Consider the following 26,224-nt stretch of genomic DNA (forward strand, 5'->3'; position numbering starts at 1 on the left):
ACCGAGAATACCTTCACTCGTGGTGAAGGAATTCGAGGGAATTTTTCGGGTCAAACATAAGGTATCAGACATTCAATGACAATGGTTTAACTGGCAAATGATTTGTCCACGGGCAGGAAATTTAAGCGCAGGCTCACGCTTAACGGGCAGGAAATTTTAAAATTCCTTCAGAATACGCTGGGTCATGAGTGGATATATGAGATATCTAATGGCAGTGGTTTAACTGGTAAATGCGTAACTGAGTTCGACGGGCGAAACGTTTTCAAGGTACCAAAAACCGAGGATACCTTCACCGCGACTCGAGCCCGCGGGGGTGGGGCCCCCGAAGGGGCACCCCTGCGGCCGCGAGAGCTCGTGGTGAAGGAATTCGAGGGAATTTTTCGGGTCAAACACAAGGTATCGGAGATTCAATGACATTGGTTTAACTGGCAAATGATTTGTCCACGGGCAGGAAATTAATTCTTTTAAACTGTTAAAAACGGGCTGGAAATTTTAAGTGTCCTACAGAACACGTTGGGTGAAACATAGCAACTAATTCGCTAACGTCGGGTGATGAATTATTCTACCAATTTATTGCAAATGCAACTGTTCACTATCGATGTTGCCTCATATTGGTCGATGACTTCCTCCCAAGAAAATACACCCATATCTCCCAATAGCTATGTGGTTAGAGAACAGCACTCAAGATACGATGGGCTATTGTTCAAACCGGTATTGAGGAATGTATAGACGAAAAGAGGAAATTATGAGGTATTCAGATTGAAAGCCAAGTAAATTATTTCAAAGACTTTATCAATTTTTATTTTCACAATTTCTGAGTATTGAACCTAAAGACATGAATATGCTATGCGAACACTCTAACCAATACCCCACCAATCATATATTTTACTATAACCTCTCAAGTGGTTATTCGAATTTTATACGAAAAGTTTAGTTTTGTAAGTTACACTAAAGGACAAGAGCAAATACATTGCTGACCAAAGCATAACGTCGTGCGATTAATATTTATTGGTATTTAGGACAAACCCGAATTGACTTAAGTGGCTGATGACTTTTCTCCCTGTTTAACTGATAATACAACTCAACAGCTCAGTGGTTAGAGCATTGGATCCAGGATACAACGGCCCGTTGTTCAAACCCTCATCGAGATAAGTACGAGATACATGTGAGTCTAAGGGGATGGGTTACATGAGGGAGGAGTGTGCAAGTAGGGGATGGTGAGGGGTGGGGAGATAGAGAGGGGGAGGATGGGAGTGGGGAGTAGGAGGGGAGAAAGTGGGAGGGGAGAAAGTGGGAGGGGAGAAAGTGGGAGGGGAGAAAGTGGGAGGGAAGGATGAGGAAAGATAGGGAGAAGGAGGTGAGGATAAGAGTGGGGAGTTCGACGGGTCAAACGTGAATAAGTTACAAAAACCGAGGATATCTTGACCGCGACTCGAGCCCTTGAGGATAGGCCCACGAAGTGGCACCCCCGCAGCCGCAAAAGCTCGCGGTGAAAAAATCCGAGGAAATGTGTCAAATCCAATTCAACCAAACTCTGAAAAATACAAGTCCCAAAATAAATCCAAAACTCAACCGATACTTGGTTGCAACGAAAAAAACCAAGTAAAAAAAAAACACCCAAAAGACCGACTGGCTCACGGTAGAAGATGTAAAAGTCCATAAATGGATGAAAAAACAAGTCCCGGGCAGTAAGGAATTGGCCAGTGGGATTATACGAGTGGCGTTTTGCTCCACGTGTACTGTGCGCTTAGGTGATTATGTCTAGCCGCCTGGTTCGCCGTCCTTGGACGGGCCTAGGTATACTAGTCTTCTACTACTCTATAAACCGCGTCTTCTTCTCTTCTCTTCTCTTCTCTTCTCTTCTCTTCTCTTCTTCTCTTCTCTTCTCTACTCTTCTCTACTCTCTTCTCTTCTTCTCTTCTTCTCTTCTCTTCTCTACTTCTCTTCTCTTCTCTTCTCTTCTCTACTATCTCTTTCTACTTCTTCTACTGCTCTATAAACCGCGGGCGTGTCTAAGTGACCTTGGCGTGTCTGTGATTCGGTGTGTTTGTTTGTTTGTTTGTTTGTCCGTTTGTTGTTTGTCTGTAGCGGCGAGACGCAACCAGTGGCGAAAGTTTCGAATTGAGTAAGCGAGGCGATACACACACACACGTCAGCTATCGTTTGTCCGTTTGCGCGCGCCCTTCCCGCCACACACACACACACGGGCTAGAACCGTGTGCGTTTTTTTTTTTTTTTTTTTTTTTTTTTTTTTTTTTTTGGGACAGGGGGGGGGGAGAGGGGGGTAGAATTTGTTAGTAGTCGGGTAGGTTTTTTTTTTTTTCCATCGGTTATTTGTCGATGTCCTCTATTAGATTCCAGTGTACTACTTGGGGTTTGAACCATGGTCGGAGAGGTGCTTCCGCCGCACATCCGATTGGGATGGCATTGTCGCACACACTCTAACCACTACACTATCAGAACTGATATTCATATCGAGTTGGAATTTGGACAGATGGTTGTTGTTGTTGTTGCGCTTCCAGTGTTTCGTGCGCGGCGCGCGCCGTTTGTCTTGGACATGTATTTTTACATCCAATTTCCTCCATAGTATTCCATCTTTCTAATGGTGTATTGGTTAGCGTGCACTGCAACCATGCGAGAGGTCCGAGGTTCGATCCCGGTACAAGGCATTGTTATGAATTGTTAATTTGTAAACTTCAATTTTCAATTTAGAAATTGGTGTCTATCGGGATTTGAACCTGAAAACTCACGCATGGTAAGCGAACTTACTAACCACTTGCCCACCAATTGATATTCAAGGATGATTTCATTGAAGTTTGGTTTCAAACATCTCTGCATCTCGCGTTGCGAATGACAAACAGGTGAGCGTGACGCGACGCACCATATCTCTACGACATATTTATATATCCCGTTACTTACTTTGAAATCCTTATCTCTCTTGGTGTATTGGTTAGCGTACTCGGCTACCATGCGAGAGGTCTGAGGTTCGATCCCTGATCCAGGCGCTGTTATTATTTATTAATTTGCAATGTTCAATTTGCAGAAATTGGTGTGTCTATCGGGATTTGAACCCGAATACTCACGCATGGTAAGCGAACTTGCTAACCACTTGACCACCAATTAATGTTTTTTCTTTGATCTTACTGACAAGTTGTTTCAAACATATCTGCGTCTCGCGTCACGTCGCTCATGACGCACAGGTGATCGCGACGCGATGCACCGTGTCTCTAAGACATATTTATAGATCCAATTCCCTTTATGGACTCAATCTCTCTAATGGTATATTGGATAGCATACCCGGCTACGAAGCGATAGGTCCGAGGTTCGATCCAGAGTCCAGGCGCTGTTATTTGTTATTAATTTACAATGTTCAATTTTTTCAATTTATAAATGGGTGTCTTTCGGGATTTGAACCTGAAAACTCACGCAAGGTAAGCGAACTCGCTAACCACTTGACCACCAAATGATGTTTTTCTTTTGATCTTATTGACAAGTTATTTCAAACATATCTGCGTCTTGCGTCAAGTTGCTGATGACGCACAGGTGAGCGCGAAGCAATGCACCGTGTCTCAACGACATATTTTTACATCTAATTTCCTCTATTAATTTCCATATCTCTTATGGTATATTCGTTAGCGTTCATGGCTACGAAGCGACAGGTCCGAGGTTCGATCCCCGGTCAAGGCATTGTTATGAATTGTTTATTTGTAAATTTCAATTTAGAAATTAGGGTCTATCGGGATTTGAACCCGAATACTCACGCATGGTAAGCGAACTTGCTAACCACTTGACCATCAATTGATATTCATCACTGAGCTCATTTAAGAGTAGTTTCAATTATTTTGGCGTCTCGCGTTACACACGTCGCGTAGCTCTTGCCTCACACAGGTGAGCGCGACGTGACGCACCGTATCTGTACGACATATTTTTAAATCCAATTCCCTCTATTAATTTCCATCTGTCTAATAATGTATTGGTTAGCGTACTCGGCTAATACGTGAGAGGTCCAAGGTTTGATCCCGGGCAAATGCTTTAATATTGATTATTAATTTGCAATGTTCAATTTTTAATTTAGAAATGGGAGGGTCGATCGGGATTTGAACCCGAGTACTCACGCATGGTAAGCGAACTCACTAACCACTTCGCCACCAATTTAAATTAAATGTTGATCTCATTGAAGAGTGGTCACCGTATAGTGGTTGCTCATGCCGAGTTGAAAATTATTCACTATTTTTCGCTCACGTCGGGCTGAAAAGAATTCACCCTAAGTTGCTCACGACGGGCTGAAAAGAATTCACTCTATTTCGCTCACGACGGGCTGAAAAGAATTCACTCTATTTCGCTCACGACGGGCTGCAAATAATTCACCCTATTCGCTCATGACGTGCTGCAAATAATTCAATCTATTTTGCTCACGACGGGCTGAAAATAATTCACTCTATTTCGCTCACGACGGGCTTTAAAGAATTCACCCTATTTCACTCACGACGGGCTGAAAATAATTCAATCTATTTCGCTCACGACGGGCGGAAAATAATTCACCCTACGTTGCTCACGCCGAACTTAAAATTATTCACCCTTTTCCGCTCACGACGGGCTGAAAAGAATTCACCCTTATTTTCTCACGACGGGCAGAAAATAATTCAACGAAAGTTAATCACGACGGGCTAAAAGTCACGTGGAATGATTAAATTTCTTGATTTGGTCCACGCTTAACAATTAGCTACAAAGAATAGTTGTAAAAAAGTGAGAATGCGTTCGACGGGCGAAACGTGTTCAAGGTACAAAAAACCGAGAATACCTTCACTCGTGGTGAAGGAATTCGAGGGAATTTTTCGGGTCAAACATAAGGTATCAGACATTCAATGACAATGGTTTAACTGGCAAATGATTTGTCCACGGGCAGGAAATTTAAGCGCAGGCTCACGCTTAACGGGAAGGAAATTTTAAAATTCCTTCAGAATACGCTGGGTCATGAGTGGATATATGAGATATCTAATGGCAGTGGTTTAACTGGTAAATGCGTAACTGAGTTCGACGGGCGAAACGTTTTCAAGGTACAAAAAACCGAGAATACCTTCACTCGTGGTGAAGGAATTCGAGGGAATTTTTCGGGTCAAACACAAGGTATCGGAGATTCAATGACATTGGTTTAACTGGCAAATTATTTGTCCACGGGCAGGAAATTAATTCTTTTAAACTGTTAAAAACGGGCAGGAAATTTTAAGTGTCCTACAGAACACGTTGGGTGAAACATAGCAACTAATTCGCTAACGTCGGGTGATGAATTATTCTACCAATTTATTGCAAATGCAACTGTTCACTATCGATGTTGCCTCATATATGTCGATGACTTCCTCCCAAGAAAATACACCAATACCTCTCAATAGCTATGTGGTTAGAGAACAGGAATCAAGATAGGCAAATGATTTGTCCACGGGCAGGAAATTAAATCTTTTAAACTGTTAAAACACGGGCAGGAAATTTTAAGTGTCCTATAGAACACGTTGGGTGAAACATAGCAACTAATTCGCTAACGACGGGTGATGAATTATTCTACCAATTTATTGCAAATGCAACTGTTCACTATCGATGTTGCCTCATATATGTCGATGACTTCCTCCCAAGAAAATACACCAATACCTCTCAATAGCTATGTGGTTAGGGAACAGGAATCAAGATACGATGGGCTGTTGTTCAAACCGGCAACGAGTAATGTATAGACGGAAAGAGGAAATTATGAGGTATTCAGATTGAAAGCCAAGTAAATTTTTTCAAACACTTTGTCAATTTTTATTTTCACAATTTATGAGTATTGAACCTAAAGACATTAATATGCTATGCGAACACTCTAACCAATACACCACCAATCATATATTTTACTATTACCTCTCAAGTGGTTATTCGAATTTTATATGCGAAGCTGAGTTTTATAAGTTTCAGTAAAATACAGGAGCAAATACTTACGGGCCAAAGAATTACGTCGTGCGATTAATATTTATTGGTATTTAGAGCAAATCCGAATTGACTTAAGTGGCTGATGACTTTTCCCCCTGTTTCGGTGATAATACAACTCAACAGCTCAGTGGTTAGAGCATTGGATCCAGGATACAACGGCCCGTTGTTCAAGCCCTCATCGAGATAAGTACGAGATACATGTGAGTCTAAGGGGAAGAGATACATGAGGGAGGAGTGTGCAAGGAGGGGATGGTGAGGGGTGGGGAGATAGAGAGGGGGAGGATGGGAGTGGGGAGTAGGAGGGGAGAAATTGGGAGGGGAGAAGGTGGGAGGGGAAAAAGTGGGAGGGGAGAATGAGGAAAGATAGGAAGAAGGAGGGGAGGATAAGAGTGGGGAGTTCGACGGGCCAAACGTGTACAAGATACAAAAAACCGAAGATACCTTGACCTCGCGGGCGGTGAAGGAATCCGAGGAAATGTGTCAAAGCCAATTCAACTAAATTCTGAAAAATACAAGTCCCAAAATAAAACCAAAACTCAACCGATACTTGGTTTCAACGAAAAAAAAACAAGTCCACAAAAAAACCCCAAAAGACCGACTGGCTCACGGTGGAAGATGTACAAGTCCATAAATGGATGAAAAAAAAAAGTCCCGGACAGCAAGGAATTGGCCAGTGGTATTATACCAGTGGCGTTTTGGTCCATGTATACTGTGCGCTTAGGTGATTATGTCTAGCCGCCTGGTTCGCCGTCCTTGGACGGGCCTAGGTATACTAGTCTACTACTCTATAAACCGCGGGCGTGGGTAGGTGACCTTGGCCTGTCTGTGATTCGGTGTGTTTGTTTGTTTGTTTGTTTGTCCCAACCGAGGTCCAGAGTCGTTTGTCTGTATCGGCGAGCCGCAACCAGTGGCGAAAGTTTTTTCGAATTGACTACTAAGCGAGGCGATATACACGTCAACTTTCCTCACCGTTTGTCCGTTTGCGCGCGCCTTTCTCGCCACACACACACGGGCTCGAACCGTTTGTGTTTTTTTTTTTTTTTTGTGGGGGGGAGAGAGGGGGGTTGAATTTGTTAGTAGTCGGGAAGGGTTTTTTTTCCATCGGTTATATATGTCGATGTCCTCTATTAGATTCGAGTGTACTACTTGGGGTTTGAACCATGGTCGGAGAGGTGTTTCCGCCGCACATCCGATTGGGATGGCATTGTCGCACACACTCTAACCACTACACTATCAGAACTGATATCCATATCGAGTTGGAATTTGGACAGATGGTTGTTGTTGTTGTTGCGCTTCCAGTGTTTCGTGCGCGGCGCGCGCCGTTTGTCTTGGACATGTATTTTTACATCCAATTTCCTCTATAGAACTCCATCTTTCTAATGGTGTATTGGTTAGCGTGCACTGCTACCATGCGAGAGGTCTGAGGTTCGATCCCGGATCCAGGCGGTGCTATTATTTATTAATTTGCAATGTTCAATTTAGAGAAATTGGAGTATCTATCGGGATTTGAACCCGAATACTCATGCATGGTAAGCGAACTCGCTAACCACTTGCCCACCAATTAATATTCAAGGATGATTTCATTGAAGTGTGGTTTCAAACATCTCTGCATCTCGCGTTGCGAATGACACACAGGTGAGCGCGACGCGACGCACCATATCTCTACGACATATTTATAGATCCCGTTACTTACTTTGAAATACATATCTCTCTTGGTGTATTGGCTTGCGTGCTCGGCTAACATGCGAGAGGTCTGAGGTTCGATGCCGGATCAAGGCGCTGTTAATATTTATTAATTTGCAACGTTTTATTTGCAGAAATTGGAGTGTTTATCGGGATTTGAACCCGAAGACTCACGCATGGTAAGCGAACTTGCTAACCACTTGACCACCAATTGATGTTTTACCTTTTATCTTATTGACAAATTGTTTCAAACATGTCTGCGTCTCGCGTCAAGTCGCTGATGACGCACAGGTGAGCGCGACGCGACGCACCGTATCTTTACGACATATTTATAGATCCAATTCCCTTTAATGATTCCATATCTCTAATGGAATACTGGTTAGCGGGCCCGGCTACGAAGCGAGAGGTCCGAGGTTCGATCCCGGGTCAAGGAGAAGTTATGAATTGTTAATTTACAATGTACAATTTTTTCAATTTAGTAATTGGTGTCTATCGGGATTTGAACCTGAAAACTCACGCATGGTAAGCGAACTCACTAACCACTTGACCACCAATCGATATTATTCAATGAGCTCATTTAAGAGTAGTTTCAAACATTTTGGCGTCTCGCGTTACACACGTCGCGTAGATCTTGCCTCACACAGGTGAGCGCGACGTGGCGCACCGTATCTGTAAGACATATTTTTACATCCAATTCCCTCTATAAAATTTATCTCTCTAATAGTGTATTGGTTAGCGTGCTCGGCTAACATGTGAGAGGTCCGAGGTTCGATCCCGGGATGTGTTAAGGATAATTAAATTGCAATGAACAATGATCAATTTAGATATTGGAGTGCCAATCGGGATTTGAACCCAAGTATTCACGGATGGTAAGCGAACTTGCTAACCACTTGACCCCCAATTGATTTTTTTCCTTCGATCTTATTGACAAGTTGTTGCAAACATACCTGCGTCTCGCGTCACGTTGCTCATGACGCACTGGTGAGCGCGACGTGACGCACCGTGTCTTTAAGATATATTTTTACATCCCATTCCCTATACTGATTCCATCTCTCTAATGGTCTATTGATAGCGTGCTCGACTACGAAGAGAGAGGACCGAAGTTCGTTCCCGGGTTATTTCGCTGTTATGAATTATTAATCGCTGTTATGAATTATTAGTTTGCAATGTTCAAGTTTTTCAATTAAGAAATTAGCGGCTATCAGGATTTGAACCCGAGTACTCACGCATGGGAAGCTAACTTGCTAACCACTTGACCACCAATTAATATTTAGCTTTGATCTTATTGACAAGTTGTTTCAAAGATATCTGCGTCTCGCGTCACGTCGCTCATGACGCACAGGTGAGCGCGACGTGACGCACCGGATCTCTTAGACATATTTTTACATCCCATTCCCTTTATTGTTATCATCGTTCAAATGGTCTATTGGATAGCATGCCCGGCTACGAAGCGAGAGGTTCGATGCTCGATCCCTGTTCAAGGTGCTGTTGTTAATTTGCAATTTATTATTTTTTGCAATTTATTAATTTGCAATTTGCAATTTTCATTATAGAAATTAGTGTCTGTCGGGATTTGAACCCGAGTTCTCACACATGATGGGCGAACTTGATAACCACTTGGTCACAAACTGATATTCATCATTGAGCTCATTTAAGAGTAATTTCAAACATTTCGGTGTCTCGAATTACACACGTCGCGTTACACTTGCCAAACACAGGTGAGCGCAACGCGACGCACCGTGTCTCTACGACATATTTTTACATCCAATTCTCTACATTGAACTTCATCTGTATAATGGTGTATTGGTTAGCGTCTACTGCTACCATGCGAGAGGTCCGAGGTTCGATCCCGGGCAATGTCTACTTTATTTAATGTTAACACGAATTAATTTAGAAATTAGGATTATATCGATATTATATCGAGTCACGTTGCTCATCGAGCAGACGATGGTAATCATTGTTGTTTACAACAACTGACACGTCAAATTTTGTCTCGAGTAATAGATTTCTTCGATTTTGATTTCTCGATTGCGATTGATTTCATACTCCAAACTGTGTAAATTCGAGACAAATTGGGTAAGTCAAACTGGTGTATCAAATAGATACAGTGTAAATATACAATTCTTTCATCATTTGTCAAACGTAAATATTTGTGATTGACTTATGTTTTGACTTACATGTAACAAGACAAAAAGTTTGACGAATTGGTGGCTTCATCGACTCTTTTCAAACTTTCAGCCAAATAAAGCAATAAACTTAATTGCCAGGTGACTTATATAGATTACATTTATCTCAATTGCAACAAATTCAACTGTTTCATGTTTTGCATTCTAGATTTCTCGGCCTGTTGTATATATAATCACAGTGACTGTGTTTCTACTTCAAGCCTGCGACTGGCATCTGGATTTTCATAGCCAGGTACAAGTATTGCCATTTTATTTCATTTCAATTACAAAAAAAAGATGATGAAAATATTTGTTTAATTCACCAGTTTGTAGTGTACTATCGAAAGGACTGCATTCCCTTCTTCGAGCCCATGACTGGCATCAGGATTATCATAGTCAGGTAAGATTTTTCAGTTCACTTTTATCCATTTGAACAAGCCCATGGTTTGAATCTTTGCTACGAACTCATAAGTCATTGTCTTCGACGATTTTCTTCTAATAATCATCCGCTCTCGGTGTAGTGGTTAGCGTGTTGGATTTCAAACACTGGGGTTAATGGTTCGGTTCTCGATAACAGTTTCTAAATTAACGATGGTGAAAATTTTTGTAGTTACCAAACACGACCCTTTGAATTGTTTTTGAACACTCGAGTTCTTATACGTGTATGTAATTTGCATTTTAATTTTCAGCCTGTAGTGTACAATCGAGGTGAGTGCCTGCCTTCCTCACTTGCGGCCCATGACTGGCATCAGGAATTTAATTGTCAGGTACAAACATTGCAGTTTATTTCATTGCAATTAAAAACATTAGGATTAAAATATATTTTTGCATTCATTAGCCTGTAGTGTTATCGAAAGGACTGCATTTCCTTCTTCGAGCCCATGACTGGCATCAGGATTATCATAGTCAGGTAAGATTTTTCAGTTCACTTTTATCCATTCGAACAAGCCCATGGCATGAATCTTTGCTACGAATTCATAAGTGATTGTCTTCGACGATTTTCTTCCAATTTACATCCGCTCGTGGTGTAGTGGTTAGCGTGTTGGAAATCAAACACGGGGGTTAATGGTTCGGTTCTCGATGACAGCACATAAATTAACGGTGTTGAAAATTGTTGTATGTGCTAACAATCACGACCATTTGAATATTTTTTGTACTGTTTTTGAACACTCAAGTTCTTATACGTGTATGGATTTTGCATTTTAATTTTCAGCCTGTAGTGTACAATCGAGGTGAGTGCCTGCCTTCCTCACTTGCGGCCCATGACTGGCATCAGGAATTTAATTGTCAGGTACAAACATTGCAGTTTATTTCATTGCAATTAAAAACATTAGGATTAAATTATATTTTCCTTCATTAGCCTGTAGTGTTATCGAAAGGACTGCATTTCCTTCTTCGAGCCCATGACTGGCATCAGGATTATCATAGTCAGGTAAGATTTTTCAGTTCTCTTTTATCCATTTGAACAAGCCCATGGCATGAATCTTTGCTACGAATTCATAAGTGATGGTCTTCGACGATTTTCTTCTAATAATCACCCGCTCTTGGTGTAGTGGTTAGCGTATTGGATTTCAAACACTACGATTAATGGTTCGGTTCTCGATGACAGCACATAAATTGGAGATGGTGAAAAATTGTTGCACGTGTCAGCAATGACGACCATGTGAATTAAATTTTGTATTAATTTTGAACACTCGAATTCTTATACGTGTATGTATTTTGCAATTTGTTTTTCAGCCTGTAGTTTACAATCGAATTGAGAGCCTTCCTCACTTTCGACCTACGACTGGCATCAGGAATTTAATTGTCAGGTACACTTTTTGTCGATTTCATTTATTTTAATGAAAACAATTAGCTTTCACAAATATTTTCATTCACCAGCCTGTAGTGTTCCGTCGAAGGTACTCCGTTTCTCGCTTCCAGCCAACGACCGGCATCAGGACTTTAATTGTCAGGTAAATTGTTTTTATTGTACCTTTTTTCCATTAGAACATGTTTATAGCACGTTTTATTACCTGCTATAAAATTGGTACTTGATAACTTAACAACTTTTTTGCCAAAAATTATTCTAATTTGGTGTAATGGTTAACGTTCTAGCACGGTAATCTCGATCAACAGAGACTCTGTGTTCAACTCTCGGGCGGTGTGTTTTAATTTAGAAGGAATGTTGTTCGATAATTGAAATTTATGTTAGTGGTTTGCTATGTTTTTGACTGTGTCCAATGCTCAACAAAAGAGACAGAGTTCAATTCAGTAGCTCTAGGCTACTATTTTTTTGTCGTCGAATCGCCGACCAATTTGTACCCAAACATGGTGTAGTGGTTATCACCTTCGGTTCCTAATCGAGTGGTCAAATGTTCGAATCTACTTCCAATCAAATTCGTTTTGGGTCTTTGTGAAGAATTTCGTTATTCTGTTGAACTTTGATTAAGTTGGCAATTGTTTATCATGTACTTCCTTCCAAAAAAAAAGAAACCAGAAATCGCCAGGTAACGGTGATTTTGTCGTCGATTTACTACATTTTTGTATCGGAACGTGGCGTTGTGGTTAGTGTGTTCGATTTCAAACGCACAGGTTGATGGTTCAAGTCTGGTCTCATAAAATAAACTTTACCAATAAAAATGTGCGCGTCAGTTACTGAAATTGGATAAGATTTCAATTTTTTACTGATACAAGCTTTTATTTTGCATTAAATAGCCTGTAATGCATCGAATTTGTGACCAGATCTTCAAGTCGCCATTCACTTCCGCTCCGAGATGTCTTCCAGCTTACTTCTAACTTCCTACGGCATCAGGACACTCATTGCTCAAGTAAAGTACTTTCCGAATTCCAACAATTTTAAGTCCGTAGCATGTTTTTATTAGCCTGCTAAAGACTTATTAGTTGTGGTGTCCGACGGTTTTCAGCCAATTTGTGCTGGTCTTGGTATAGAGGTTAGCATTTTGGCTTTTAACAGTCACAATTGCGATAAAAATCCCGATCAAGTCAGCATCAAGTTGAGCGCAAATGAAAATAATTGCATAATTGTTGACATTTTTGGGGGTCAGTCATTGTAAAACGAACAGTCGACAACCGGAGAGGAGCTAACCTGCGATGCGTATTTGTTTATCAGATGTGAACCTTAACCGGGCTGTACCACTGGGATATTGAGCACCGGTTGTGTCGACGGCTTACGTTCGAATTTGTGTTTAATTTTAAGCTTTTTGAAATTTTTGCGGTGTAAAGCCCTCCAAAAGCCCTCCAAAAAAGCCCTCCACTGATAGAAGCGATTTTTTTTTGATAAATTAGGGGTTATTTTGCTGATTTGAAAATGCCACCGCGTCGCGAATTAACTCGAGAGGAAAAAGATGAGAAGAATAGGAAGGCTAGGGAAAAAAGAAGTAACGAAGACCCGGAGGCTAAGGAAGTGCGATTGGCGGCTAATAGGGAAAGGGCCAAGATCGCTCGTGAAGAGAAGCGACGTCGGCTCAATCCCGAAGAAGTTCAGGTTGCAAAAAATTTGAATGCGAAAAAGGCTAGGGAAGAGCGTCAGGCAGAGGCACCTGACGAGAGAGCGTTGAGGCAGAGGTTAGATGCTGAGCGGAAGAGAGTCGCCCGTGCTAACGAGACTCAGGTTGAACATGAAGCTAGACTGCATGATCAGCGAATCCGTCAGCAACTCCTTCGACAGGAACAAGCGGAAGAAGAAAATCGTGCTCGACTGTTAGCCGAGGCGGAGCGGCAAGCAGTTTTTCGTCAAGAAGAAGAAAATCGTGCGCGACTGTTAGCCGAGGTGGAGCGGCAAGCAGTTCTTCGTCAAGAAGAAGAAAATCGTGCGCGACTGTTAGCCGAGGCGGAGCGGCAAGCAGATCTTCGTCAAGATGAACAAATTCGAGCTCGATTGCAAGCCGAGGCAGAGCGGCAAGCTGCTCTTCGTCAACAAGAAGCAGCAATTATTCTACGAGCGATGAATCAGAGACCTGCATGTGATCGCCCAAGAGTTGTTCTTGCTAATGATGCTGTGGCAGAGCGTCCAGCAAGACAACAACATCAGGCAAGAAAGAGAGCTGCTGACGACACCGAAACTGCTGAAGAACAACGAGCTAGGTTGCAAGCCCAGGCATTGCGGAAGAAATTTCTGCGGAGAGATGAATCGGAAGCAGAGAGATCAGCAAGACTTCAAGATCAGGCATTGAGGCAAAAATCTCTGCGGAACGAGGAATCTGAAGCAGAGAGATCTTCTAGACTTTGTGAGCAGGCCTTGCGTCAAAATTCTTTGCGGAAAGAGGAATCTGAAGCAGAGAAGTGGGCTAGACAACGAGCGCAGTCGCTACGCCAAAAAACTCTGCGGAATGAGCAAATTGAAGCAGAGAAATTGGCAAGACTCCGGGAACAGACCTTGCAGCAAAATTCTCTGCGGAAAGAAGAATCCGAAGCAGAAAAATGGGCAAGACAGCGGGCACAGGCACTACGACAGAAATCTCTACGGGATAAGGAACTTGTAGCAGAGAGGCTTGCTCGACTTGGCGATAAGTCATTACGCCAGGAAGCTGTACGTTGCAGAGCAACAGGAGAAGAAAGATTGGAGCGTGCTATGGCTGATAGATTTTTTCACGAAGTAAATCTCCTCAACGAAACTGAGCAGGAAGCTGCAGAACGACGTGAGCAGCACACAGAAGTCATGACTGATTATAGAGCGACTGAAAATGAGGAAGAAACAGCTGATAGGCGTGAAGAGGATAGGTTGCGAACAGAGCTACAGCGAGAACATCAATTTGAACGAGAGCGAGAAGAGGAAGAACTGCGAGCAAGAAATGCGCTTCAACACGCCGAAATTGTTCCCGTTGAAACCGCAGACCACGAAGCTTTTCTTCGTGAGATGCACCTTGATCGCAACCGTGCTGGAAATCGGCGAACGCATCGGATAGCTTGCAAAGACATTGTTGTAGAGGATCGGGTTCATTTGCTTGACATTGGAGATTTGACCAAGATTTGTGCTGAGTGTGACGCCAAACACTTTGAAAAAGAGATGCCAAAAGATCAAAAGTTTCAGCGATGCTGCGGAAAGGGAAAAGTAATTATTCCACCACCAAAGCCATGTCCGCAACCCTTGGCCAGTCTCTTGCAAAATCAGCATCCAAAGTCCAAGCAATTCATGAAGCAAATTCGAAACTACAACAGTGCTCACGCTTTTGCTTCGCTTGGAGCAAACCAATCTCCACCACCAAACCGAGGCCCCTACTGCTATCGAATTCATGGCCAGATTTACCATCAAATCACTCCGCTTGGTCCAACACCAAATCCCAGATATGCAGATCTGTATTTTTTGGACTCGGCGCAGGCCACTGATTATAGGGCAAATATCCAGGCAATGTCGGGTTGTTGTAGAATATTGATGGAAGAATTGGACGCTATGCTTCGAGAGAAGAATCCGTACGCCTTGGTTTACAAGATGATGCGCCAAGTTCTTGAAGAAGAATACGTTCAACGCCAGGCCGCAAATCTTCCTCACTACACTGTCGGCATGATCATCACTTGTGATAGAAGAAATGTCGACCAGCGGCGCTACAACTGCCCGACGGCCCACGAGATAGCAGTAGTATTCAAAAGCTCTGATGGAGCTCCGCCATCCAACAGAGATATTCGTGGCCATCTCTATATTCCCGTCAGAGGCCGACGTTTCATCCAGATTAACACACAGAAGCCCATGTGTGATCCGATGTGTTATCCTCTGCTATTCCCCAACGGTGAAGATGGTTGGCATGCTCACATGAATTATAACACCACCAGTCGGAGGGAAAGAGATGAAGCAGCAGCAATGGCAATGATTGTTGATGAGGATGAAGACGAGCAGATTGATCCCCTGTGGCCCAACCCCAGAGTGTTAATTCGTGAAGAAGTCGCCGCAGCAGATGGCAATGCTGAGATTGAAAATGAGCGAAATGTAGAACCGGAACCAGCCGAAGCAGACGAGAACGATGATCAACAACCAAACAGGAACAGAGGCCCACGCTCAAGAGTGACGCAAGCCGAGTTCTACAGTTCAATCATGTCAATCCGCGGTGATTTCAATATCGTTTTGTCCGGGGGTGCCCTCACTCAGCAATATTTTGTCGATTCTTACGTCAAGACCGAGGGGAATCGCATAGATTGGCTCAGAAAACACCAGACAGAGCTGCATGTTGAGCGCTACTGCGGTCTGATGGATTACATCAACAATCGAGCGGAAAGAGAAAATGTGGAAGTTGGCACTATCTACATTCTCCCTTCGTCCTTCATTGGCAGTCCTCGAGCCATGAAGCAAAATTATCAAGACGCGATGGCAATTGTTGCCAAATTTGGAAAACCAACTTTTTTTTTAACGTTTACTTGCAATCCCAAGTGGAGAGAAATTACGGCAAATATTGCGAACTATCAGACAGCTTCTGATCGTCCCGATATGGTCGCACGAGTCTTCCACTTGAAGAAAAAAGAGTTGGTCGACGACATCGAGAAAAAGCAAGTTTTGGGTTTCGCCACAGCTCATATCGAAGTCATCGAATTTCAAAAACGCGGTCTTCCTCATTGCCACATGCTGATCTGGATCGATAAGAGAGATGCCCCTTTATCACCAGAAGATATGGACAAGACCATTTGTGCGGAAATTCCCGACAAGTCCCTCCATCCAAGACTCTACGCCGCTGTTATGGCTCACATGATCCACGGCCCGTGTGGAGCCATCAACAAAAAGTCTCCTTGCATGGATGTTGAAGGGTGCACCAAAAAGTTTCCGAAAGATTTCATCGCAGGAACCATCATCAACGACAACGGCTATCCGACTTATAGAAGAAGAGACACTGGAGTTAAACATCCGTTGAAAAGAGGGAATGTCGTCTATGAAGTAGACAACAGATGGGTTGTGCCTTATAACCCTTGGTTGCTGCTGAAATATGACTGTCACATAAACCTCGAATCCTGCGCTTCACTCACCAGTGTCAAATACATCTTTAAGTACGTGTACAAAGGCCATGACAGCGGAAACATTGAGACAAAAAAGGGAACGCATCAGCAAGTTGAAGGTGAAGATGAGCCGACATTCGTGTGGGACGAAATCACTACTTTTTTGGACACGCGTTACGTCAGCGCACCAGAAGCCGCCTGGAGAATCAATAAGTTTCCCCTCAGCAATCGTTCCCATGTCATCTTCCGACTTGCCGTACATCTTCCATTGGAACAGTCCGTCTTTTTTCACCCGGGCAACGAGGAACAAGCAGTCGCCAACGCCGCTTTGAAAGAAACGACTTTAACTGCTTTTTTCATCTTGAACCGGGATAATGAAGAAGCGAGGCAGTATTTTTACAGAGAGATTGTCAACCATTTTGCTTTCGTCAAGGTTGGTGGCCGTAATTTCTGGAAGCGACGAGTTCAAAATCTCAAAATCATTGGCCGATTGTACACGGTGAGTGTCCGTCAAATTGAGCGATTCTGCCTGCGCTTGCTCCTCATTAACGTCAAAGGACCGACCAGTTTTGAAAATCTTCGAACAGTCAACGGTGTAATTTTACCGACGTTTAAAGCAGCCGCCGCTGCCTTAAATTTGTTGGAAGATGACAGCGTTTGGGAGAGGACACTGGACGATGCGGCCGCCTTTGAAATGCCAGAACGATTGCGACAGCTTTTTGTTGACATTTGTCTGTTTTGCAATCCTACGGATGCTCTTTATCTCTTTGAGCGATCTTTGCCTCAGCTAATGGAAGATTTTATTCGTAATGGTCACGACGCCGAAATAGCAAAAAACTTGACTTTGAAATTTATTCAAGACAAGCTACTTCTCAACAATCAAACGATGGAAAATCTCTCATTGCCTGTTCCTGATTTTCAGCTTATTCATCGTCTTATCGCGGCTCAACTCGAAGAAAATGCTGAAATTTCTATGAGAGAGAAGAGAAGATTAGGTGAATTGATGGTTAGTCAGTTGAACGAAGGTCAACGGGCTGCCTTCGATCAAGTCATGGCTGCCGTCAACGATACTGAAAATGCAATTCCGCATCAGTATTTCTTGGATGGCCCTGGAGGAACGGGGAAGACGTTCCTGTACAACACTCTCATCACCGTACTGCAGGGACAAGGGAAAACAGTGATCGCCGTTGCGTCTACCGGCATCGCTTCTACGTTGTTGATTGACGGCACAACGTATCATTCCCAATTCAAGATTTACCCTCCAATCACTGAAGCGACCAGATCAAAAATCGAAGATGGTAGCTTCCTCGCCCATTTGATCAGAAGTGCAGTTCTCATCATTTCTGACGAAGCCACCATGAAGACAAATCACGCCCTTAGTGCTTTCAATTTCCTGTTCCAAAAGTTGCACAAGAACAATCTTCCTCACGGTGGTAAAGTGCTCCTTCTTGGTGGCGATTTTCGTCAGTGTTTACCGGTCGTCCGACACGGAAACAGGGTGACAGTGCTGGAAGTCACTATCCGAAACAATGACACTTGGCCTCAGTTTCAACAACTTCGTCTGACTCAAAATATGCGTACCGTGGCCGGCAGTCAAGACTACGCCGATTGGCTCATTCAGCTTGGAAACGGAACTCTACCGACGCATCCAAAATTGAACATCCCCGATATGATTGAAATTCCTAAAGAATTTTTCAATTATAACCGGAGTTTAGTCGAGCACGTCTTTGGTGATCCTGCTCAACTGTTAGATCCTGTCGTATCTCAACAAATATGCAGTCGCGCTATTCTTTGTCCGAAAAACGGCGATTGCTTACGAATCAACAATCAGATCATCAAAGACATGCCCGGTACGCTTCATGAGTACAGAAGCATCGATACCATCGACTCTGACGACCCTGAAGAAATTTCAAATTACCCAACCGAAGTTCTCAACTCCTTTGACGTCTCCGGAATTCCCACCCATTTGCTGAAAATGAAAGTGGGAGCCGTCATCATTCTTCTGAAGAATATCGATTCGCGTCAGGGACTTTGCAATGGGACCCGGCTCATCATCAGGGCGCTTAGAGAAAATCTGATCGTTGCAGAAATTGCTGCTGGAAAAAACAAGGGGCACATCGTCTACATCCCGCGGATGATGATGTCCCCAACTGATTCGGATCTTCCAGTCATCCTCAAGAGGCTCCAGTTTCCCGTTTTGTTGGCGTTTGCGATGACCATCACAAAGTCACAGGGCCAAACGTTTGATCGGGTCGGAATATTACTTCCAGAACCCGTCTTCAGTCATGGCCAGCTGTATGTGGCCTTCTCCAGAGCTACATCGAAAGACGGTTTATTTTGATTTCTTATACATTTTTAAAATTAATAGTTTCATGAAATATTCAATAATTCTAATATTTTTTGTGTTCCCTCCCAAAAAGGAGTCCGAGTCGAGATTGCTGAGTCTGGGAAACAAGGCAAGCTTCTCAAAAATCATCCGACAGCCACCGAAGAAGAAAAGAAAAAGGTGTTTACTTTAAATGTTGTCTTTAAAGAAGTTTTATTGTAACCATTTTAGACAACTGCAATTTAAACATATAGTCAAACATTCTCAAATCTAATTAAGAAATATTGATTTTTTGGTGAATACATTAATACATTCCCTTCCATTCCTTTCCTTCCCAAGAGGAACTAAATTCCGCCTCGGCCTACGGGCCAAAAAAAGGAGCACGGGCATGGCCATGGGGGCAGTTCCCATGTGCGCTCAACCGTGAATTAATAAACCTTATAAATAATAAACAATGGTCTTTCTCAAGATTTTATAAAACTTTTATTTTCATAACTAATTCTACAAGAATTTTTATTTGTACGAGCAATAATGAACACTCAAAACAAAATTTTTCAAGACTTGAAGCCTAAGACAGAAATAAGCAATAACTGTTGCATGGCCAAAATTCATCAATTTTATTTCAGATTTAAATTTGATCATTTCAATTTATTTTTTTCCATTTTATCCTAAACAAATTTCATCCACTTGAATTAGCTATGTCACTGATTGAACAATATGACGTTTTTTTTCTGGAAAGATAGACTTTTACTTAACATACCTAAAGTCGTTGACGGATGAATAGGAATCCTTATACTACTAAAAAGTCATGGACGGATGAATAGAATGTCAATACTACTCACACTCTCCTTTAAAACAGAAAAGGACTCAAATTTTTCAGCAAACACAACGTAGTCACATGGTGTAGTGGATAAAGTGCCGGACTATAAAGAAAGCGGTCTACGGTTCAAGTCCAGATCAGTGGTTTTCAATTTATCACTTAGGAAATTAGTCATATAATGTTAATTACTACTTTATTATTTGTGCGTTTACATGAATGATTTACTATTTACGTAATTTCTTAATCTGAAGCTTATCAAAAATCGAAAATAACACAAAAACCAATAATATTTTCAATATTTCAAATTTATGCAATGTTCCGTGGTGTATGATGAAGCAGATGCTAATGAAGCAAATAGTCTTATTATTGAAAACTTCAAAATGCGATGTAAATAAAATTTCTTTGCTCACGCTGGGTGATAACTATGACAATGTGTAAGTATGCGCTATCCAACTGGTCACATCGGATATTATTTGTAAACACCGTTGTTGATGTAGTGGTTATAGCATTGCATTAGTAAGTCAAAAGTGTTTGGATTAAACCCCCTCTCAAGCAAGCAAATAGTACCCGAAACGATGAATTCTTAAAATGAAGTAAATAAATTGTTTTTGTTCTTGCTGGGCGATGATACTGAAAATGAAGAAGTATGCACTATCCAGCGGACATCGTCAAGAATTTGGAGAACACACCGCCGATGGTGTAGTGGTTACAGAAATGGATTAGTAATTCAAAGGATGTTGGTTCAAATCCACTCTCAGTATAACTATAAAATAGCACTCAAAAAATAGCATGCAAATGAATGGAAAGCTGGAAAAGAATAAATCTTTACATGAATGATTTACTATTAACGTAATTTCTAGATCTAAAGCTTTATAATAAAAAAATACGTAAACCAATAATATTTTCAATATTTCAATTTTATGCAATGTTCCGTGGTGTATGATGAAGCAGATGCTTATGAAGCAAATAGTCTTATTATAGATAAATTCAAACTCCGATGTAAATAAAATGTCTTTGCTCACGCTGTGTGATATCTATGACAATGTGTAAGTATGCGTTATCCACCTTTAACGTCAGATATTTATTGTAAATACCGTTGCTAATGTAATGGTTATAGCGTTGAATTGGTAATTCAAAGGTGGGTGGTTCAAACCCCCTCTCAGGCAAGCAAATAGTTCCCAAAACAATGAATTCTTAAACTGCAGCAAATAAATTGTTTTTGTTCTTGCTGGGCGATGACACTGACAATGAAGAAGTATGCACTATCCAGCTGATATCGTCAAGATTTGCAAAATACCACAGCCAATGGTGTAGTGGTTATAGTATTGGTTTGTTACTTCAAGGAATGTTGGTTCAAACCCACTCACAGCATAACTATAAAAATGCACTCAAATTGCATGCAAATGAATCGTAATTTGGAAAAGAACAAAGTTTTACATGAATGACTTACTATTAACGTAATTTGTAAGTCTAAAGCTTTATCGAAAAAAATACAAAACCAATAAAATTTTCAATATTTCAAAATTCTGTATCGTTCCGTGGTGTAGCGGTTAAAGTAATGAAATGCGATTCCTAAGATCAATGGTTCAAATCTAAATTTCGAAAATAATGAATTCATATTACATTTTCAATATTTATGTAATAAGGATAATGATAAAAATTATAGTGGTTGAAAAAACTCTTACTCATACAATGTCCAATTCAAAGTACAATGTTCTACTTTTCTTCTTTTGAGTTCCATCAAAAATATAAAAAAAAACGAATATAGCATTAAAATAAGTCTCCATAGTGTAGTGGTTATAGAGATGGAATATAAATCCTTAAGGTCAAAAAGTCAATGGTTCAAATCAAGAATCAAAGAGAAGTAGAGCTACGTACTTATATGGATTTTAAAATATTGAGAACATCAATTATGAAGTTGGAAAAAATAAAAAAAAGCAAACTAAATGAATATTCTAATACTCTGTTTATTACTGATCAATAACCAACAGATCAACAAAATTAACAAATAACAAACAAAGAAAAAAAATTAAACAAATCGAACAAAAATCATCTAAATCACATCTCCAAACATTCTCTGTGCCTCAGCTTCATCCTTGCACATTTTGGAGCGGAATGAAGCCAGCTCCTTTTTGGCCCATGCCTCATTCCGCTTAGATCTTTCCAAAGCAGCTTCAGCACTAAAATGAAAAAAAAAATTACATAAAAAAACAAACATGAAATAACTTGGATAAACTTACTTCTGTCGGTTTTTCTTAAATTTTTCGTACCGAGTTTTCAGCTGCACTCCACGTAATAGATTGGATCTTCTCCTATCTTCAATCCTCTGAAATTCTGAAATCGTCCAAGATTGAAGAAAGGAGACAGGTGGGGAAGACGGCGGGGTATTGAAATCCATATCCATGGATGCTAAAACCCCGTCAACTTCGTCATCACCCAGTGGATTTTCTTCAGGGACAACCACTTGAGGAGACAAAGAGACGGGGGGAGAAACAACAGGCAAATCTATCAAACAAAAAAAAAACAATGAATAGAACAGAAATATTGGATAACATTAAGAAGACTTACCAGAATTGGGTATTCCATCACGGACAACCACTTGAGGAGACAAAGAAACGGGGGGAGAAGCAACAAGCAAATCTATGATACAAAAAAAACAATAAATATAACAGAAATATTGGATAACATTAAAGAGACTTACCAGAGTTGGGCATGTTGTCAAGGGGAAGTTCAGAGAGAATGTGAAAAACAATTATTCGTTGACTTACCAGCAAGATAATAAGCCGCCAAACGAAATAAAAGCACAAAACATAAGCTTCCCTCCAAAAAACCACGCCCACTGGTTGCAATTTTTATCGTTGATATAATGATTTTGAACACGTGAAAAAAATTAAGCATTGCCTCTCCCCAAACCAGGTGTTGAGGGTTGGATTTTTTTTATTGATATTCAATGTCCTCCAATATTTATGTATGTGTAGTACTTGGGGTTTGAACCATAATCGGTGAGGTGTTACCGCCACATACATGTAAGGGCATGGCATTGTAACACACACTCTAACCACTACACTATCAGAACTAATATCATTATCGAGTTCCAATTTCGACAAATGGTTGTCGCGCTTCACGTTTTTTTTATTAACGTGTAACTACGACATATTTATAAATCCCATTACTTCTATTAAATTCCATCTCTTTCATGGTGTATTGGGTAACGTTCTCTGCTATCATACAAGATGTCCGAGTTTCGATACTTGGTTAAGGCGCTTTAATTCAATAATAATTCAAACATTTATTTTCAATTTTGAAATTGGTGTTTTTAGGGAATTGAACCCGAACATAACGCATAGAAAGCGAACTCGCTAACCAATCGATCACCAATTGATATTCAATTTTGATCTCATTGACAAGTGGTTTCAAACATCTCTGCATCTCGCGTTGCAACTGGCACACAGGTGAGTGCGACGAACCGTGTCTCTACGACATATTTATACATTCCATAACATATAGTGTATTCCATCTCTCTCATTGTGTATTGGTTAGCGTGCTTGATTGTCATGCGAGAAATCCGAGGTTCAAACTCCGGGTAAAGTCACAGTTGCTAATTATTAATTCGGTCATCAATATATTTTAGAAACTATTGTTTATCGGGAGTTGAACCCGAGTACTCACTCATAGTAAGAGAATTCGCTAACCACTTGACCACCTATTGACACCAATACCGATTGATCCTACAGAATCCATTGGGCCATGATTGGATGTATGAGAAATCTAATGACAGTGGTTTAACTGGTAAATTATTTGTCCACAGGCAGAAAATTTAAGCGCACGCTCACGCTTAACGGGCAGGGAATTTTAAATGTCCTTCAGAATACGCTGGGCCATAAGTGGATGTATAAGAAATCTATTGACAGTGGTTTAATTGGTAAATGCGTAACTGAGTTCAACGGGCAGATAGTGTTCAAGTTACAAAAAAACGAGGATACCTTCATCGCGATTCGAGCCCGTGGCGGTGGGGCCCCCGAAGGGGCACCCCCGCGGCCGCGAGAGCTCGTGGTGAAGGAATTCGAGGGAATTTGTCGGGGCAAACGCAAGGTATTAGAGATTCAATAACATTGGTTCAACTTGCGAATGATTTGTCCACGGCAGGAAATTTAATTTAAACTGTTAAAAAACGTGGAGGAAATTTTAAGTGTCCTACAAAACACGTTGGGTGAAACATAACATCTACAAATTTGTACACATTGGGCCACGAGTAATTGCAACTAATTCGCTAACGTCGGGTGATGAATTTTTATACCTAGCAAATTTTAATGTTCAAAATCGATGTTGCCTTACATTGGTCGATGGCTTCCTTTTAAGAAAATGTGTCAACACATCTCATTAGCCAAGTTGTTAGAGAATAAGATTCAAGTAACGATGGGCTGTTGTTCAAACCGGCAATGAGGAATGTATAGACGAAAACAGGAAATTATGAGGTATTCAGATTGAAAGCCAAGTAAATTATTTCAAACACTTTGTCAATTTTTATTTTCACAATTTATGAGTATTGAACCTAAAGACATAAATGTGCTATGCGAACACTCTAACCAATACACCACCAATAATGTATTTTACTATTACCTCTCAAGTGGTTATTCGAATTTTATATGCGAAGCTGAGTTTTGTAATTTTCATTAAAATACAGGAGCAAATACTTACTGGCCAAAGAATTACGTCGTGCGATTAATATTTATTGGTATTTAGGGAAAATCCGAATTTACTTAAGTGGCTGATGACTTTTCCCCCTGTTTAACTGATAATACAACTCAACAGCTCAGTGGTTAGAGCATTGGATCCAGGATACAACGGCCCGTTGTTCAAGCCCACATCGAGATAAGTACGAGATACATGTGAGTCTAAGGGGAAGGATTACATGAGGGAGGAGTGTGCAGAGAAGGGATGGTGAGGGTGGGGATGGTGAGGGAGGGGATGGTGAGGGAGGGGATAGTGAGGGAGGGGATGGTGAGGGACGGGATGGTGAGGGAGAGGATGGTGAGGGAGGGATGATAGAGAGGGGGAAGGATGAGAGAGGGGAGGAAGATGGGAAAAAGTGGGAGGAAATAAATTGGAAGGGAAGAAAGTGAAACGGGAAGATGAGGAAGGAGAGGAAGAAGGAGTTGAGGATCAGAATGGGGTGTGTGACGGTCCAAACGTGTTCAAGATTCAAAAAACCGTGGAAAACTTCACCGAAACTCGAGACCGTGGGAAATGTGTCAAATACAATACAACCAAACTCTGAAAAATAAAAGTCCCCAAATAAATCCAAAACTCAACCGATACTTGCTTGCAACGAAAAAAAAACAAGTCCACAAAAAAACCCCAAAAGACCGTCTGGCTCACGGTGGAAGATGTACAAGTCCATAAATGGATGAAAAAGCAAGTCCCGGACAGTAAGGAATTGGCCAGTGGGATTATACGAGTGGCGTTTTGCTCCATGTGTGCTGTGCTGTGCGCTTGGGTGATTGCGTCTAGCCGCCTGGTTCGCCGTCCTTGGACGGGCCTAGGTATACTAGTCGATCCCCGTACTTCTCGCATGCTAAGCGAGCGCTCTACCATCTGAGCTACATCCCCATGAAATGCAACACTTGAAGTGATTATAGACAACAATAATAAAATCACAATGGATCTTCTAGGGCTCATCCGGGAATCGAACCCGGGACCTCTCGCACCCTAAGCGAGAATCATACGACTAGACCAATGAGCCGTGTTCAAAGAGTGTCAAAATGTGTTTCGAGCGTCTATGTCTAAAGTGAATTGCTTGTCTTTTGAGTTATGCGATTGGGTTCACTTTGTAGCTGTGACGAAAAAGATTGGCCGTCACCCGGACTATTCTTGTTTGATTTACATTTTGAATGTGCCGAAATAGCTCAGTTGGGAGAGCGTTAGACTGAAGATCTAAAGGTCCCTGGTTCGATCACGGGTTTCGGCAGGAATCTTCGTTCAAAATCCCATATGGTCTAGTGGCTAGGATACCTGGCTTTCACCCAGGAGGCTCGCGTTCGATTCCTGGTATGGGAACGGAGAGATACGTTTTATTCAGGAATTCTATTGTTTCAATTCTTTTCGTTTATTTGCGGATATTTCCGGTGTTACAGTAACAAGTTGGAAATCAGCAAAGATAATCCCAATTTGATGTTGGTCCGTGTGGGGTGCGGAAGTTCCTCTGGAGTTGGTCCCGGTAGGGTGGAAGGCAACAGACGGCGTGGCAGTTTTCGTACCTGCCATCTAGTAGTATTTGGGAGAGTCAAAATCAGTATTTCGAAAAAGATTGCATTATTGGAAAAGATCAAAGCGTCGGTATCGATGATTTCCCGT

At 41.6% G+C, this 26,224-nt stretch overlaps 1 protein-coding gene and 1 non-coding gene across 2 annotated transcripts; one reads left to right on the forward strand and one right to left on the reverse strand.

Annotated features, from left to right (window-relative positions):
- Nucleotides 1-13,116: 13,116 nt before the first annotated feature.
- On the forward strand, nt 13,117-19,272 carry LOC124349336. Its single transcript, XM_046799816.1, has 2 exons — nt 13,117-19,054; nt 19,145-19,272. The coding sequence occupies exons 1-2, from the start codon at nt 13,117-13,119 to the stop codon at nt 19,270-19,272; spliced, it is 6,066 nt and encodes a 2,021-aa protein (XP_046655772.1).
- Nucleotides 19,273-25,541: 6,269 nt separating this feature from the next.
- Nucleotides 25,542-25,613, reverse strand: Trnap-agg. Its single transcript has one exon. It is a non-coding gene; the product is annotated as a tRNA-Pro (tRNA).
- Between the last annotated feature and the right edge of the window lie 611 nt (nt 25,614-26,224).

The sequence above is a fragment of the Daphnia pulicaria genome, chromosome 7, assembly GCF_021234035.1.
Source record: "Daphnia pulicaria isolate SC F1-1A chromosome 7, SC_F0-13Bv2, whole genome shotgun sequence".
Lineage (NCBI taxonomy): Eukaryota > Metazoa > Arthropoda > Branchiopoda > Diplostraca > Daphniidae > Daphnia > Daphnia pulicaria.

What these genes read in the sequence shown, in the direction of transcription:
- LOC124349336 (XM_046799816.1), top strand. Translation starts at nt 13,117, where the DNA reads ATGCCACCGCGTCGCGAATTAACTCGAGAGGAAAAAGATGAGAAGAAT. An exon ending in CAGAGCTACATCGAAAGACG is followed by an intron (nt 19,055 to 19,144) that starts GTTTATTTTGAT and finishes CCTCCCAAAAAG; the next exon opens with GAGTCCGAGTCGAGATTGCT.